The sequence below is a fragment of the Perca fluviatilis genome, chromosome 13, assembly GCF_010015445.1.
Source record: "Perca fluviatilis chromosome 13, GENO_Pfluv_1.0, whole genome shotgun sequence".
NCBI lineage: Eukaryota > Metazoa > Chordata > Actinopteri > Perciformes > Percidae > Perca > Perca fluviatilis.
Window position 1 is genome coordinate 5,124,270 of NC_053124.1, and position 19,647 is coordinate 5,143,916.

General features: G+C 39.9%; 1 protein-coding gene across 5 annotated transcripts in view; it reads right to left on the reverse strand.

Moving 5' to 3' along the window:
- gabbr1b (gamma-aminobutyric acid (GABA) B receptor, 1b) overlaps positions 1 to 19,647 on the reverse strand; it is a 294,834-nt gene that overhangs the window by 120,454 nt on the left and 154,733 nt on the right. For all 5 annotated transcript variants that reach the window (XM_039820112.1, XM_039820110.1, XM_039820114.1 and 2 more), the window contains one exon: positions 9,547 to 9,707. In XM_039820112.1, coding sequence (XP_039676046.1) covers positions 9,547 to 9,707 — 161 coding nt within the window. The remainder of the gene's footprint in view (positions 1 to 9,546; positions 9,708 to 19,647) is intronic.

Here is a 19,647-nt window from a genome sequence, read left to right on the forward strand (position 1 = left end):
GCGAAGGACAGCTGACAGGTGATCATCAGTGAGAAAAGATCTGTATCTGGATTTGTTAAACTTCATCACTGAAAATGTTTGTTCACATATGTAGGTTGATCCAAAGAGAACCAACATCTTCTGAGTGTGCCTCCTCATTTGTGGAAAGTTCTCCTCTTTGAGAGAAGAATAGAAATCTTAAAGTGCTCTGACAGCACTGTATCTGACTGCAGGTCAATGAGTTTGAGCTGAACATCACTAGGTGCATTTTCCACACTGCAGGTGAAGGGAGAAGAAATCATGTGCATTTCACCCTCAACTGTTTTGAAGTCTTGAAATCGCCTTAAAAACTCACCATGCAGCGCCACTAACATGGATGAGTACCTGCAAAGGTGATCGGTTGATGGTGTGGCTTCTTTCAGGGTTTGCATGTGGGTGAGAGTGTTACCCTCCAACAGGGACGTCATTAGGCCTATTTTAGGGGGGCTAAAGCTACCCCAAAATGTTCCTAAGCCCCCCTAAATAATAATAAGAACAACAATAACAATTCGATTTATCAATAACCGTATCCTCATTCATATTCAGACGCAACAAATGATATATATCCAGCTACAAAAAATAGCCGAAAAGTCGGAATTTAGACAGAAGTACAAAGAGTGCTATCAAGATGATGTACCGCACCGTCTCGTTGCATTGGTGTGAAGTGGCAGCTTTCAGAGCGTTGCAGACCGGAGCATTGCAAGTAACTGGGGGATTCATCTCGTCTTGTCACTAGTCTTTGGTCTGAACTCGCTATGAACCCTCCCCCCCACAAACACACACACCAATACACACGCGGAAAGGAAGATTGATTACACCTAGTAGTGATGGATCGTTCGCGAATGAGTTGGCTCTAAGAGCCGGCTCTTGTAGGTGAACGACGGGAGCTGGCTCGCATATCCGAAGAGCCGACTCTATTTTAAAAAATATAGCCTATAGAAATTAAATCATTATGTAATAATGAAATAATGAGTGAATTTTATTTTATTTTAAATAATTGACTAATTCAAAGAACAAAAAAATAATTATATAGGCACACATTAGTTTTGACTGTCTGATCAGCCTCACATTCTGTTCCTGTCAATCATACACAAGGTGTCAACCAATTATACGGCATGAGGGAGGGGCCGAGCCATCACACACACACACACACACACACACAGCTCTGAAAACAAAACAAAAGCAGGAAAATGAGTCGGAAGCACAGCAGCATTATTATTTATTTATTTTTCTTTAATATGGGTTCTATTATGTTGTTCAGATTCAGATTGTATTTGTTTTGAATGTTTCTATACATTAAAAAGTTGTAATTTAAATGCAAATGTTTAATAGTATTCTTTTTTTATAACAAATCAATGCATTTTTAAAGAAATTGTGAGACATTGTGAGTATGATTTCATTTAATAATTTAATTAGAATTGTTTTTCACACCTATCATAGTCAAAACATGAATATTTTTAAAGAGCCGTTTGTGAGTCAAAAGAGCCGGCTCTTTTCAGTGAACTGAGTCAAACGAGCCGGCTCACGAAAAAGAGCTGGAATGCCCATCGCTAACACCTAGTGATACAGAGTGAAATTGTAAGTTGTTTTAAATTACCTGCTTACCTTTAGCTACATTTTCTTGAGTTAAAGGAAAGGGGATATTTTGGTTTGCTATGGAAAACTAAAGTCTAGCTAGAGTGAACGAGGGAAATACAAGAAATGGTTTACTTAGCAAGCTAATCACAACTCTTTATTCATTGCCAATAATATAGCCTATCTCAATAGTAGGCCTATTCTAAAACAATATCAATCCCGATACAATGTTGTTGTCACTGAAAACTAAATGTCATAGGGTCCCTGTTCATGGTATTGTACCGGTGTATCCTTCAATTCATTGAGCAGATGAGATGGATAATGGAAGATATTTCAGCAGAGAGAAAGACAAGCAGGAGATTGGCAGAGCAGTTGATTCTGATTGAGGTCAGTAGTGGTCTATAGGTCTAAGGCTTGTTTGGTTTTCTTCTAACAATAAGCATTTGCTGGCAGGTCATAGCCTAAACTAAATTATTTAATTATATTTATTATATATGCTAGCTATATTCTAACCATTTTAACTTTCTGCATTCATTAAATATGTAGATGTTGCCTAAATGTAGGCTAGGCTAAAGATGAAAACATGCCCACAGATACACGTGAAAATGAAATTAAAGCAATCCTACATACAGTACATATATACAGTAATCATTACTCCAAATCTTGTATTCCTTCTGCCATCAGGTTATTGTATTTAGACAAAAGCCACTTTAAATAGGATCCGTATTAATATCTTACATGATAAAGTATGCAGTGATGCCTATTATGCCTATTTTTTCTTTTTATTGTACAGCTATTTGTCATATTTGTTTAACTTTACCAACTTATTAGCTGTCTGGCCTCAGTCAGTTTTTGGACATTTTGGATGTTGTTTCATGTGACCGATTTGCATTTCAAAGTCATTACATTAGCATCAGGGTTTTGTTTTATCTTAAAGGATAAGACAGAAGGAACAGAGTAGAAATGGAAGAAGAGGATATATGTTGGTCACTTTTTACTTGTTAACATCTTGGTTTCTTGACTGGTTGACATAAGTGTAGCTCTAATACAGTAAAAAAAGATGTGAGTGCAAAGATTTTGCAAACGCAAGTTACAAATACCCTGGGGGCTAAGCCAGGGGGGGCTCTTTCAATCCTAGTGACGTCCCTGCCCTCCAACTGGCTTGAGAGAAACTGCAACTTTCTCATAAAGGCCTTCACCAGGCTGTGCATTTCATGTGCAAATAGGCCCTTGCCTTGCAGTTTGGTATTTAGTTCATTCATTAGTACAGTCACATCAACAGCAAATACAAGATCAGCCATCCAGTTTACATCTGAGATCTCTGGGATGTCTTTGCCTTTCATATCACAAAACTCTCGAATCTCTGCTCTCAGGTCCCATACCCCTCTTTTAAGCACCTTGCCCAGGCTGAGCCACCTGACAGTTGTGTGGTAGCCTATGTCACCATATTCAGTTTCATGCTCCTCCAAAAGTGACACAAACTGCCTGTGATTTAATGCTCTTGCCCTGATGAAGTTAACTGTTTTAGTTACAACATCAATAACATGGTTTTAGCACTGACTTACACAACACCTGCTGATGTATAATACAATGCAAAAATGGCAATTTCAGTTCTGAGTTCACTTCAGTCACTTTATCTTGCATCCGCTTCAAAAGTCCGACATTTTTTCCTGTCAGATTTGGACAGCCATCGGTTGTACACATGCCAGTTTGTTCCATTTAATAAGATTTTAAATAAGATGTCCGTTCCCGCTCTTCATCAGTCAAGTTGGTGTATTTCTTTGCATGTTTAGAATTGATCTAAAGCTGTGTGCTTAGTTTGCGGAGAGCAAACTAAGCACACAGCTTTACCTTTGACTTCAGTAAATATATACTTCGAAGTCCATGTTTGGTTAAAAACTCGCCGCTCTGTATCGACCTTTCTTTTCTTCCCATGAGCTGACATTTTTGAGGGATAACAGCTCATTTACGTCCATGCTAACATCTCTTGTGAGCTCAGTTCGCACCGCGGCTCTCCAACACATTTCTGTTCTTCTTCTACTTCTTTTTAATTGCGACTTGCAACCAGAAGAAGAAGCTGCATACGTTCGCACAAAAAAAAGCAACAACAAAAAGTCGCCTTCAAAATAAAAGCAATGCAGTTGCATTCCATGCATGATGTATACTTATTTACGTTTAATTGCTAACTTCCCATTGACCTCACGCAGGCCGGATGTGGCCCGGGGGCCGTACAATGCACAGGTCTGCTTTAAGAACTGTAGGACCTTTGCACCATGGGACTTAGTCAGGAAGTTGAATGTGAGAAGGACAGCCTCATGTGTTATCATCTCTTCATACTATCCACTTCAATCTTCGACATTCTATGCCTTTGGTAGCATTCTCGGTATGTGAAACAGATGCTGACACACTGTTCTGATATCTTTGTTAATTATTGTCAGAAAGTTTGATGTGCAATATGTATATTTTTGATGATGATTTATAGCTCATATTAGACTGACAATATGCTTCATTAAGCTGGTTTGCCAATATTATCTTGGGTTGTGCTACATGTAAGTATATTTTAGTTTATTTAGATAAAAAATATAGGTTATACTATGTACACTGTATAACAATACATTACGTATTTCCTTTATTTCAGCTTACATGTTAGCTACTGTATATACTACTGCATTACAGTGTCGTGTAGTTATATTGTTTTTACAATTATCATTGTATAATGTTTGTGACTCATCAATATGTAAGTAACTGGTCATTTTTTTTCCCAGTTTCACCATTTCTAAGTCAAATAAACTGAGTTACGAAGATCCCAGTCTCCAGTGCTTGATGGTGGAAGGTGTTTAGCTGCTGGTCAGATTGCACAGGGTTACATGCATGCAGGACAAGACACATTTCATGGTAATATTAGAATAACAGAGGTGCAGAGATTACCTGGAAACTACCAGAGGCATTTCCAGGTAATCTCTGCACCGCTGTTATTCTATTATTACCATGTAATTAAATACAAACAGGTAGTTTGGCATTTTGCAGCACCGATTCATGGTTATTACACAGAAACTACGAGAAACATTTCCAGGTAATCTCTGCACCTCTGTTATTCCAATATTACCATGAAATGAAATAGAAACAGGCAGTTTTGCATTTTGCAGCACTGATTCATGGTTGTTACACAGAAACTACCAGAAGCATTTCCAGGTAATCTCTACACCTCTGTTATTCTAATATTACCATGAAATGAAATAGAAACAGGCAGTTTTGCATTTTGCAGCACTGATTCATGGTTGTTACACAAAAACTGCCAGACGTGTTTCCAGGTAAGAAATCACAAGATTAAACATATAATTTGTAAAGTATTAACTTGAAACAAAAGGGAAATGTTTGGAACATAAAGGGTGGATGAATATCAGCATTATAATATGGTAATTACCAATTTTAAATTCCAAGAACTTTTATCTAATTTGGAAGGTATTATAGTAGTATAGCTGATAGTAGCCTATAATACTGTGAAAACATCAACATATATTACCCCATTATTACCATGTTATTACAATATTAATATAACTATTACCATTACCCAGCTATACATATGGTTATCATCGAACCCTTTCCTACTTATTACATTGGTAATTGCATGTTATTACATCTGTTACCTTCTTATCACCTTACTACCTCAGTATTACATCTTATTACTGTGATGTATTACCCAGTTATCACTTTCGTTATTACATGTTATTACCTATATATATTACCTCTTTAATATCACACTGTTACCCCACTATTACCATCTTCTTACTGTGCCGTAATTTGAAGTGCTACCGTTTTTTGAAATGTACCAGTTCTGGTTTGTACAGAGTGTGGGTCTAAGAAACAAGAACATATCAGATGTTAAATTCCATGCAGCAGCAAAACCTGTCAAGTGTCACAGGTATATTTCATGTTGTTTCTAATACGCTAGATTTTTGGCCAACTGGTTTTACTTTTCAGAAACAATTGAGGCAACCCAGTGTCCCGTGACTGGTGAAACAATGATTGTCTAACTGGGGATTTCCACCGAATGCAGAACGTCTGCGGACCGGCTCCGCTGCGTGTCAGCTCCTTGCTCCACCGTCCGTCAATACCCACCAGGTCCGGATTTGTTGCATAACGGCGTAACACAAAACCAACAACAGTTTGTTTCCATCCAGAGGAGTAGAGGGGAAACAACTCTGTGCTGTGTTTTCAAGGTGTAGCAGGGAAATATGATCCGGCGTGAGCACTGTGTATTTTATTTTCAAAATTAACCGGATGTTTTATTTTGCTTCTGTGCTCGACTTCCTGTCCCGCACTATCTGCCCTGTGCTGAATTGCTGCGGAGCTCTCCGGCATCCGGCAAAAATAGAAGCTCAGCGGAGTCGGAACGCAAGCGTTCTGCAGTCAGTGGAAATACAAACATCGACTTTAATGGAAACTTAATGACTCCGTCGCCGTTCCAGAGCAGATCCACAGACGTTCTGCAACCAGTTGAAATTGAGGGTAAGCCTGTGGACTTTAATAATGTCAAGCTACTTAAAGGAGACCTATTATAAACTGTTCTCAGGTTCATACCTGTGTTTTGTGTTTGTATTAGAACATGTTTACATGCTTTGATGTTCAAAAAACACTTTATTTTCCTCATACTGCTCATGGCTGCTGCACCTGTTTCGCTCCTCTGTCTGAGACACTCTGTTGGAGCGCCTGTCTCTTTAAGGCCCCCTCCCGAAGAAGCCCATCTGCTCTGATTGGTCAGCGTTTCCGTATCTCTGGAGTCTTCACATCTGTGCTCTGCTGTCTCTGTACATTCTGCTATATACTGCAATGCAAGTAGGTACAAGTAGGACTTTGTACCATGTAACAACGCATAATGTAATAACAAAGCATTATGTAATAAAATGTCAAAATCTATAAATAAAATAAATAAATAAATGCGTAATACATTTGGTGATGTGTATTGACCAATGAAAGGAAATGCTAACCTACTGAACAAATAGTATATTTTTAAAATGAATTTTGAGTCAGCATGATTCACGCTAGAATTTATAAATGGAGTGTCTATTTGCACCCCCGGTACGAATAGCCTCGGCCACACAGCTGAGATATTCACACCCTGTGACGTAACAACAAAAACACGTTGCTCGCATGCACCAAAATCATGGCGGACGTTCATCTTCCTGGACCGCAGAAACTGGCATATTAGGAAAGTTTTGTCTCTAAAGTTTATAACAATTGAATTTCTAGCGGAAAATGTATACTCCCATTGCGCTTTCTGTCTTCAGTGAAAGCATACAACCGTTAGTTTGTTAGTTAGTACCTATTTTTTGTATACAGTATGATTAACCAGCAACCGAGTCTTGAAGACACCAAATGGTAAACAGTTGTGTAACATCCTGCAAGAGCTGCTAGGTGAGTGGTTAGAACGCTTACATTTGGTCTGGGAATTTTAGAGTTTGAAGCCCCTGTGAGGCGATCTTGTTTTTTTCATTTTGGATTGGATAATTTGCATGCAATTGCGCAAGTCAGAGCCCGCGAACGCAAATTTTTTTTTTTGCCGCATGGAAGGGGAAGACTCATGAATATACCTGCTCTGGTTGTGGGTTGGTTAGGTTTAGGCAAGAGCACTGGGATTGGTTATGGTTAGCGTAAGAATGTCAGGGCGATAATATTCCAAAAAGGTGTAATACATGAGTAGTATGGATAACTGTGTGTAAATATATGCCAAGATACTGTAAATGCACAGGGGTACAAATAGCATTCATTTCTAACTGCACCAGGGTACGAACAGCACTTCTAATTGCACCAGGGTACGAATAGCATACACTGCTAATTGTACCAGGGGTGCAAATAGCCTCACCCATTTATAAAATAAACATGACAATGTTATAAAAAGTGAATGAAGACATGGTTGGTTATTACATAATGCAGCATGTTACATTTTCATTAAAAAAAAATCGCAACCCCCACATTTTGTAAGAACTGCCGCATTATGTCATAATTTATTGCAAAATGCGGAGAAATGTATTACATATTGGGTTCAGGTTTTTATTACAAAATGCGGCAGATTATCACATAATGCAGGTGTTATTACATAATGAAGTGAATATTTATTACATTTTGTTACATTATGCATTGTTATTACATAATGCGTTTTTACATACCATGAAAAATCACCAATTAAAGTTTCTAAACCAAATACTGGGAAGGAATGTGATCTGAAATTGTGGAGAAATAACATCCTCGCCAGCCAAGAGCACAGGTTTCCCTGGCGTTAGCATGTGGCAGGGTATGTAATGTAAACACTGCAGTAGTGTGCCTGCCTCGAGCAGATGACCAAGAGTAGAAAAAACGGTTGAAACCGGAGTGTTCAGAACAGTGTGAAATCTGAGGCTTTATCTCACAGGGATTTCTTTTAAATATGTTTACCTCATTATTTAAAGCTGAACATGTACCATTATAGATATGACAAAAATACAAAATATAGAAAAGCAAGTTGGGGCTCCTTTAAACATTTGTTCACTCTTTGCTCATCCATCGTCCTGACCTACACATCTTTATGTCTCTACTCTTCTATTTGACTTTCTGTTTCTAATTGTGTTTCCTCGACCACATTGTCTTCTGGTCTATATTCCTGTACAGATCACATTTTAAATTATTATGATGTGTTGCTTTTATAATGTTTGGAGTTCAGGGTGAGTGCAAAACAACAGAAATAGACGAGCAGGAAAGTTTATAGGGTGAGCAGACAGGAAGCCATTAGCAGAGAGTGTGTGTGCAAGCTGTACACAGTAGCTGCTGTTCTTAAACAAACAAACAAACTCACACACACACACACACACACACACACACACACACACACACACACACGCACACACACACACACACACACACACACACACACACACACACACACACGCTACTATACAGTAGAAGCACATCTCTCTGGGGCTGCGACCTACTTTATGACCTGAATGTTGCATTTTAAAACATACAACACACAGAGGACTGCCAATTATCCCAATGATGGCCTAACATGATGTGGAAAAGGTAATCACAGTGTTGAGATATAAATATGACCGCCACAGTCTGCTGTGTGGACTCCAAACTTTCACAAACGACAACCACACAAATAATGTAATTTTTTCAGACGTCGTAAGGTTAACTTTTTCTGTCCCTTTTGTTGTAACTAATTGTTTTATAAGTGTTAATAAATCACTATTTTCCTATAGAAGATATTTTAGATTATAGTATAAAAGTTGCTGTCAGGTTGTGAAAAAACATGTATAATTTACTTCTAGTAATTATGTATTATTTTTTTAAATGTTAATAAATGCTTGTGGTTCCCACACTTTTTAACTAGCCTTCAGGTCTGTAGTTATAGGTGATTGTAAGCTATTAGTGAAGGGTTTAAATCATCAAGTCTGCAGCTGTGTTAGTAACTTGTTAAAGAGTTTTGGTCCAAATCAGACCAGTAAAAGGGAGTTTTTATAACCTGGCAACCCAAAAGTTATTTTTTTAAGAATGGATTGTAACTGATATCTCTGAACACATAACTGAATGATTTATTAACCATTAAGAAAGCCATTACTTTAAACTTTAAACCCTTTTACAAAGGGTGCCTGCATTGATAGTAGTATGCTTTTTCTCCTTTTTAAACTCCGAATTTTGTATGACCCATTATTATCATACGACCCTGTTATTCAGTCCATACAGACATGCATTTAATGGGTTAGAAAACGCTTCAATGAATGTTGCATAAATGTTGCATATCATCTTCTTTAGTGTTGTTCATTTGAATTCCTGCTACAGCATGTGCAGTCTCATGTGACCAATCCAACTACTCTGATTCTGATCAACATACATTACAATGTAGTCAAGGTGGAAAGAACCGAGTCAATACAGCAAGGGAAATAGACTGTGTAGTACCATAGTCTGTTAGTTACTCACCATACTGTCATAGTGTATCAGCTCCAGCTGGTACTCCGGCAATATGTCGGCCCTCTTATTGACGAGGTCCAGAGCCATCTGCGCGGCGGGGAGGCAGGCTTGTCCGCCGGGCCAGCCTCCACTCATGGGGAACAGGGCTCCGATGTAGAGCTTCTTCTTGCCTAGAGTCGGGCAGGAGCAGGAGAGGAGGACAGTGAGGGTCATGGTCAGAGAGCAGAGCCGCGCCATCGCTGCTGGATGCTGAAGGCTCAGGCAGCTTATTCCTCCAGTACTGTTCAACTGTGAGTCTGCAGGCTTTACTGTGCGTGGGTCAGGACCAATGGATTCCCATTAGCGGCACAGGTGGGTTTTCCTCAGAGATGGGACCCTCGTTAGAATGCTAATTTACATGAGGGGCACAATTTTAATTTGACTGCTTGTTGTTGCAAAAATAGCATCTAACAGCCGACCGACAAATGCAATTATTATAAAACAATATCATCCATCTTCTGTGAACTCCTCAGCACTGTGGGAACAATTATTATCTACTCTAGCATGCCATACCCGAACGGTCCTCATGCAACTATTGAAGTGGCTGGAGTTGCTGTTTTCTAACTGAACTTGACTATGAAGCCGAGGTTGGTGATGAAGTCTAAGGAAGGCTTTAAGCTCGCATCGCTTTCCACGGTGCTGAAACTCAACTGGCGGAGGCTCCGTGGTATTCAGCCTGAGCCTGTTATGGTAAGATAAGATATTGCTGTGACCCTGCGTCCTCCTTCTGAACAAAGCTACACTGAGCATGTGAGGAAACACACGAAGAGACCGGATCCTCTCGTCTTGTACCTGCCCGTCCTCATCTATCCGCCTACATACTCACGGCTCTCCTGTCCAACATTACTGCTGTATGGAAAAGCCACAAACACACGAGAAATGTCTGTTTTCAATAATCCAATGGGTTGTAATGGAAGAGCTTCTCGATTTGGAAGCAAGGTCGAGCTCAAGATGAAAAGTGGTCGCAGTGTTGCTGGAACCCTCCGGAGGAGAGGAGAGAGAGATGACGGGAGGGAGATGTGTTCACCTCGCAGTCTGAGTTACACTGTGGCTGACTGCAGCAGCAGCGGGAGAGGGGGGGGGGAGACAGAGAGAGAGAGAGAGAGAGAGAGAGAGGGAGAGGGAGGAGGCAGAGAGAGAGAGCGAAGGGAGAGAGACAGAGAGAGCGAGAGAGGAGGAGGGATGTTCGTTTCACAAACCACTTTGAATTTGCAATCCCTTAACACAGCCCCGCTCATTTATCTCTCCTCCTCCCGCTCCACGCCCTCTCTCCCCCTCTCTCCCTTCTCTCCCCCTCTCTCTACCCCTCTCTCCTCCACCAATGTTAATTCGCTGCCAAAAGCCGAGTTTCGATACAAGGTTCTGGGCTCTTTTTAGTGATCTCTCCCTCGCTGACCCAGGGAAAACCCTGATTACTCATAAATTATACGGTATACAATACAGTATATACAAGTTATACACATACTACAAGTTATAAAAGTAGCCATAAGCTAACACTTTAAGTACTTGGGTGGCCCTGTAACTTGTTTAGAGAAAACTATGCAGTAAATGATTTATGGGCTTTTCCGAATGATTTTCAAATAAAGATAGACATACCTTTTTCAAATTCACAGTGTTCACAGGTGTTTTTCAGTAGGTACAAAAGATGATTAAAATAGAAACTTCTGTTTTATACAGATCATATCAGATTCAGATTCAGGTAACTTTATTAGTCACCAAGGGGCAATTCAATTCGTTACTCTTTCAAAAAACATTATACCCTTCTGAAAAACAGTAACTAATCATTCGTTACCCTTTCAAAAAACAGTAACTACCCTTCTGAAAAACAGTAACTAATCATTCATTACCCTTTAAAAAAACAGTAAGTACCCTTCTTAAAACAGTCACTACCTTTCTGAAAAACAGTAACTAATTATTCGTTACCCTTTTCAAAAACAGTAACTAGGCTACCCTTCTAAAAAACAGTAACTACCCTTCTGAAAAACAGTAACTACCCTTCTGAAAAACAGTAACTAATCATTCGTTACTCTTTCAAAAACAGTAACTAACACCCACACACATTCACATTCACCTGCCAGTAGCAGATAGTACCACCGACCTGCATGATAACCAATCCATTACTAAGTACATGATTTGGTTGGCACAATATTCTGTCTGCTTTCTGGACAAATCATGTTATCACGATCAACAAACATCAACAACATCAACAAACTACTATTTCAAAGGTCAAGAGTGAACATGCCACAAAAAGAGGATAAATTATCTTCAAAAGTATCTATGCTTTAATCAGGAGTTAAAGCATAACTCTTGCCAAAATGGAACTTAGGGTCTTTTTGTGAATAAACCCGAGTTAAACTTTCATTTAAAAGCATAATTAGGATGGAAACGGCACTCTTGTTTTTGGTCAAATGGCCTTTGGAATGGGAGTGTTAGGGGCACTACTATGATAGCATCAAAATCGCTATTTTTAAAATACTAAGAAGGCTCGACACAACATGAAACTTTGCTTGAAGTATCACCAGGGGCTCTACACATGAACTCGAGCATTGAGAACATTGTTTGTGTACACAGAGTTTACTAAAAAGGGTTTTGAACAACTCACTTTAGCAGTTGTTGTTTACGCTATCCACCATCTTGCTCAGTGTTTAGCATATGTATTTATATTATGACATATGTGATTATTCTATTTGTAAAATATGTATGGTTTTCCAAAAAGGTGGGACATTGTAATTCTCATAAAGTGATTACACAGTTTGTAGATACGACCTAAGATTATGTTTCCAATCATGTGTTATTATGGTGCAAAATTGTGCCTTTATAAATTTCATCTATTCAGTTGCTTCATTGTTGTCTTTTTCATACATCAAATACAATCTTTTAATTCAGCAAATCAACATGTCAGAGATCTTATTGAGCCACAATGAATAATGTCTAGCTCTCCTTCACATACTCCTACATTTACATGTTTCTTTATGTCTCTTCTGAGAGTGCTTAATGCATTCCAGTGTGTGTGTGTGTGTGTGTGTGTGTGTGTGTGCGCTGCTTGTATCTTAAATAATGTATCAGCACAGTAAAGGGCTGACACCGATCCCTCTCTCTTTATTATGATTTATTTTTGTCCTTTGAGTCTGTGCTGTTCTGCTGGTGCAGTGTGATGCCTGTCTGTCTGTCTGTCTGTCTGTCTCTGTCCTATTTCCCTCTGCAGGCACAGCTCTGTACCTGACCGGCTCTCATTTTCTTGGCTAGGTTGATATGTATGTCTCTGTGCCTCCTCCTATCTGTTTGGCCATCTATGTGGGATTACCCATGCAGCTAGAGAAGAGAGGCATATATCTCTGTCCCCCACGTCCCTCAGCTCCAGCAGCTTTCTATCAACAAACTGTGCTGTCATTTACTGTGCCTTCAGAGTTGTTAAAGCAGGACATGAAACTGGGAAGACGACGAGGTGCTATTATGCCTCTGGATCCGTTTGGAGTTTTTTTTCCCTCAATGCATTTGAATAACACAGAGCTGATAAGTGATTCTGGCTTCATAAATAATTGTGTAATTTTGTAAAATGGAGCACTCATGATGAAGTGCTTAAAGAGCTGCTGGTGTTCAGTGGATTCAATAAGGAGCTTACAGGATAGTTCACTCATCTACTTCTGTTCTTTCTTCTTGAGGTGAAGGTCATCTATGTGCTATAAATTGTACAAGGCATGAGTTTCTAAAGACTATGTTCATATACAGGGTTAAATTAAACCGCTACAGGGCTGCTGGGCATACATTAGTTGGGGGCCCATTTCTAGCCCCCATACACCTAACCTCAACCCATTTGGCCCAGAGTACCTGAAACTAACAGGCATATGGAGAGCAGAGGAATATTACTCTGCCCAGGCTTGCTGGATGTCGGTGGGTTTGAGATATTTTTAATATGTTCATAATACTAATTGAAGTTTTGATCTCTTAAAACTAGTTTTTCCCTTTATAAAAACTAGTCTCTGCAAAAACATTTTGTAAGAAATATAAAAGTGCCACTTTAGTTTTTCTTGATAACGTATCCGTTGGAATTAGCTCATACTGGCAGCACATGATTTATGCTCAGTGCTAATGCAAAAAGCATCCAGTGTTCTTAATGCAGCAAAGCAGAAAGTGAGGGTTTGGGGGTTGGGCTGGTGGATGACAGTTACGTATCCAACCACCATTGGATTGGCTGAGACCTAACAGTTAAATTGTGATGTATTTGAAACTGTAACCATGATCTTTTCCTAACCTTGAGCAAGTGGTTTACTTGCCTCAGCTCGACCCCCTTAATTATCAGTTAGGCTCCCTTACTTTACAGAATTGTCCAATATCAATATTTGTCTGATGATAGGGTTGCTTTATTAGCACAGGCAGGAAACATTTTTATAGAACATAAAAGTTGCAAAATATTCCTGCTAAACACGTTAAATCAAATCCTTCACTTCTGTGATATAGCAACTCATCTTGGTTGAGCTGAAAAGTCTGACTTGAAGCAAGAGAAAGGATGTATTTGGTAATATTCAATCAAAACCATAATCTTTCTCTAACCTAACCTTAACCAAAGTGTTTTAGCAGCCTAAACCTAACCCCTCCCAGGACACAATACCCAGGACCTGGATCTGCTCTCCATGATGTCTAGGTCCTTAGCTCTGTATGTGCTCCCCCCGTAACCACCTCTCTACATGTTTTGTGCAGTTCAAGAACATGGGTGAAAAAAACATTGGTTGATTACCATAATCATCCAAAAAATGCATGAGGCAAAACAAATTATGCCGACTTTACACCAAACCACTTTTCAAGCGATTCCACTGTCGAAGACGTATTGCCTATATCTGAATGAAATCATGAGAGTCTTGCTAAGGTTGTGGTGTGCTCCCGTTGTCTCAATCGTTGGTTTAAAGTGGTCATAAAACTCAGTCCAGGTTGTTTTCCTGTCTTGACGTTCTGACAAAATCAAACGTGTTTGATATTATCGTAAGTCTTGGTAGATAGTAAGTTAAATCATGTGAACATTGTCAACAACCAATGGGTGCGCTCCCTCCGACATAAAACAGGAAGCAGCAAATGGCTAGAGCTAAATGCTAAACAGAGAAAGTTTGATTTTCAACCCTTCTGAAGCATGTCATCCTACTGGAGATTTACTGGCAGATAAACACAGACCTCCGGATTCTGGAGACATTCATCTGCATGTACGGCAGAACAGAAAATCTGCAGACTTTCCCTTAAGTTACCAGTTAACGCTTTGCACAAATCTAGTTGTAGTCTTGCAATGTGTGACCCTGCATTCAGTCCCCCCAGGCACCAAAACTACTTAGTTAAGTTCAGAAAAAGATTGTGGTTTGGGTTAAAATTAGACGGTACGTTACTGATGCAGAACATGACGTAGCTCCGTTTGTTCTGTAAAGTAAAACAAACCTCTCTGATTCCGTTTCAGGACATGAACCCCGGTCTACTGGGTGAAAGTCCTGTGTTTGTTTGACCCATCCATCCCCCCACCCCCCAACCTACCTCTTTAACAGGTCATTTGCCGCTCTTCTACTTCCTCAACTTACTTCCGGCTTTGCTCTCGTCAGAACTACTACAGGCCACTAGAGGGCGGAGGGACAGCCTCCACTGATAATCTCTATGAGAAAATGCAGGAGCCACCTTAGGGCCCTCTCCTTTTTTAACCGAATTTGTAATTATTAAAATTACTAATTAATAACAAAGTCCTTGCCCCACAGACATGCTGCAGGCTGGGGCCCCTGGAGCAGTGGCTCACTATCCAGCCGTGTTTATATATTAATCACTATGTTCAGTGTAGGGTGTATTTGGCAGTAGAGTGTTTTTACCTCCTGATTAGTTGTGCGTTATCAAGTCTTCACCACATTACTGTAAAACTAAGAAATAGTGATCACTTGCATGAATCTTTCCGTTCCGTAAATGAATTCTAATGACATTTTGAACAATGTCATAGTAAAAAAAAGAAACTGACAGGCCCAATTGTGTTAAGTAGAACACTTGATCAAACAGAGAGCTGCTGGAATGATAACTCTTCTTTCCCTCTCTCCCTTATAGCTTTCTTTGTTTTATCTCTTCTGATGTCTTCTACTCATTGTCTCTATTTCCCCCTTCTCTCCTCTCTAACCAAGTTTTACATTTCTATATTTGCCCAAGCACTAAAGCCCTGCAGGGTAGCTTCCAAACAATATCATATGTGACATGTTACTATTCCTTCCTGCTGCTGCGTTCCAGTTTATTTTCAGCTACGTTCTAATCTATGTACTGTAACATGCACAGTGTGTATGCATGGCAGCACTCAGGACAGCACACGTCTAGCTGAAATCCATGACAGGCCAGCTGAATGTGTGTCAAGACCAGGTCCAAAGAAGACCAAGTCTAGACTGAGGCCAGAGCAAAAGTCCATGGCAGCATGGCCGTATTTCCCAACTCCCAACAATACAGCCTGTTCTCAAAAGTTTGCACTATAATTTGTGAGTACTCAATGTTTTATTTTTGCTGTATGCACCACATAGACTGCTGCTGTATAAGAACGCGGCTGGCCACATAGGGAGGAAGTCGGGGTGGATGGGTGGGTGGGTGTTAAAACACCTGACTTTCAAGCCGTAGAGCAGAGTTCGCTTCCTGGAGAAATGCGTGTCCCTTGGGAGTGTTTAATCCAAACCACGATCTTTTTCCTAAATTTAACTAATCGTTTTGGTGCCTTAACTTAACTTTTCGTCGCCGCATAACGCTCACTTTTTGTGGCCGCAAAAATGACCGGCAGCTCACAGTCACCTATTTTCAGGTAAGTGAACCACCCAGAACTGCTGAAACGACAGAGCACCATGCGGAGCACTGTAGCCGGCGTCACAGACCTCTGTAGCGGCTAAACACAGCTACTAACTGCTGCTGATGCGACCGAGCTGTGACGGAGGTCTGTAGCCGGCGTCAAAAAGCTCTATAGCGCTTGCTGGCGTCACGTGACCAGCCAGTGTCACGTGACCAGCCGACGGTCTCCTATTTTCGTACGATATCTTACATTTTAGTGTGCATACATTTTTGAACAATATCATACAAACCTATACACAGGGGCGTCGGACTGGGGGTAAAACCAATACTGATTACCAGGGCCCAAGGGGAAAGAGGACCTTTGAAAAGTCTGGAACATATTTTATTTTACCTGGATATTTTCATTTCCTAATTAAATTTCATAATGCATGTCAGGAAATGTAAAGTTAGTGTATTGGCTGAATAACTTTGTTGATTGACTGACTACATTTGTATACAAAAAACAAAAAAAGACTAAGGTCTCACCCATCCCTTGCTAATGCGCCAAATGGTTTAGTCCATCTGCACGCATTTTGTTTACGTTAGCTAGTTCAGTTGAGCGTCTGGTGGAGCGCAAACTTCTGCTGTAGAAATGTCTTTCTCAAAGAAAGCCAAATCATGCTACCAAAAAAGAAAGGAAAGACAGGAGAAGGAGAGAAAACAAAATGAGGGGAAACAATTGGTAACTGACTTCTTTTCAAAGAAAGGTGAGCACAAACTAGAAAACGAAATCCATGGTTGAACTGCTTAAATATCTCTGCGACTGTTAGTGCTAAAAACGGACTGAGACAACCCATTGAAAGAGCAGAACATACACTTTCAAATTATAATTTGGTTATACATGTAATCTGAGGTAAAGGCTAAATTTTCATTTTTTTTTTTTATTTCATCAGGACTGCCTATGCATAGGGCCCAGGATCTTGTGCTACGCCCCTGCCCGTACATGAGAATGCGTGATAAAACCATGATAACATCTAGAGAATAAATGTTGATTAAAGATATAGTCCTAAATATTCCAAAAATCACAAAGCCATAAAGCTATGTGGTGTAGACACGAAAGATGCTTCCTATTGAAATACATTAGTTTGAAATTTGGGCTGAGCATCACAAAAAAAAAACGGGTTAATCGTGTTCATGTACATGAATCTATAGATTAAATTTCATGACTATTTCACAAACTGCAGTGAGACTGGGTTGGTTGGAAAGGTATTGTAAGATTTGCCAATTTGAACAAAGAGAATATCTCTACCTGATAGATGTAGATCTATCAGGAAATAATAATCTATCAGGAAAATAATTTGTCTGTCTTCCCTCTTACACTCATCAATCATTCAATGAAACATTCATTTCTATCCCAATTTAACAGATGCTGATTTGAATTAAGTTAATGCGGTGGAATTACATGCAAACCAGACTGGCTCTCTCTTTTTTTGTATTTCATGCACAGATGAACAATCTATCCCTACTGTCTATCAAAACTGAGTCCTGTCAGGGTTGGCTGCATGAAACCACATTGGTATGCAGCTTTCAGCCCCAGAGACCAACGTCAGCCATGGCAATAACAGTACAAAAACAACCAAAAAGCTGCTGGGAGAACAGTGCTCAAAGCTAGAGCACGGTTCTACAGCATACTGGTCACAGAGATGCTCACAAGTCTCTGAGCTCGAGTCTAAGTCAAGTCCTAAGTCGTTGAGCTCCAGTCTAAGTCTGTTGTGGTTCTAATGAGTGTTGTATCACCTGCTGCGTTCCATCCAGGCTGCTCAGAACACTGCATAGCTATATATAAGGAGTTTAAAGCATGTAATATGTTATTATCACTCATTTATCTATTATCATACAGTATCAGCTTTGATTAGTTGTTTGGTATAGTATCAGTGTAAACGTGACAAAAACACCAAGAATGCTTTACTTTCAAGTTAATAACTGTATTTTGCCTTGTAAGATGAACATACAGTACAGTACATCCCAAATACTGAGGTACTCAGGTTATCAGGAAAGTATTGCTGAAGTTAATAACTAACCTGTTTTTCACTTACAGAGCACAACCATGTAATGTGCGTCTACAACTGACAGCCTATAAACTACTGTAACTCAACGCATCCCCCAGACTCTCAAACCCAGTGTAACATTAACTAAATTAAACTGTAGCGTTATATGATCAACAATAAACCTGTAACCGGTTTGCAGCCAACGGTAATAATAACATGATGGCAGCCAGCGGGACATAAATAATTACCTAACATTAAATCCCCCGAAAACTTTGGCAAACATATAAACAAATGCTCATTTATGTAAATGGGCTGTTTTTATATAGCACTTTTCTAGTCTTAACGACTACTCAAAGCACTTTTACATAGTACAGGCTGCCGTACAAGATGCCACCTGCTCATCAGATAAACATTCACACACATTTACACTCCAATGCGCAGCATTAGGGGCAACTTGGGGTTCAGTGTCTTGCCCAAGGACACTTCGACATGGGTCTGCAGGGCCAGGGATCAATTCAGTGTCTATTATTTTGCTAAGAGGAAACTCAATAAAAAGCCATTTGCCAACACAGTATTAAGTTGCTGTGAGCTGTAGCCTACATTCACCACTTCTAAACAGAGGCAGAACATAACGTAATCTCGTAAATTATTCCTTTACAGCATTGTGCAATGCGAGAAAATCTCAGAGCTGAACCGGGCAGACATAGCAGTTTTCATGAGACTCACCCTTATTCTATATTTTGCTATGCGGAATGGAAAAATGTATGCTCACGTACAGCATCTGACTTGTACATATGGTTTGAGATGATAATATGCAGTAAGTGTTACTGTAACCATGAGCAGGCATCCATCTTCCTTCCACCTGAGCCCAGAGCTGCTGACTTTATTGTTGACCTGCTGTATGAGAACAATGCCAATGACACGTGTCACACAATGTCATTAAAGTAAACTACTTACCAGGGGTGATGAATGTGGAAAGATGACACCTTAATCACCAGATTGTGTAAGCTTCACAATGCGACTTCCTAAAGACAGGAAGTGTTTTTTACCCCCCTGATGGATGCTAAAGCCACACATATGCAGACTGTGGCTGACATCTGTTAATGACAATAATGAAAGTGGATGGGCTTGTTACACCTGGGGGTTTTAAACAGAGGCAGTTACAAAGTGGTGTGTGTGAATGGAAGAGAAGGATTCTTTAAGTGCTTGCTTGTGCGATGGTCTTGATAGGACTCCAGGAGCTGCAGGCTGCATCTGATATTCATGAGCT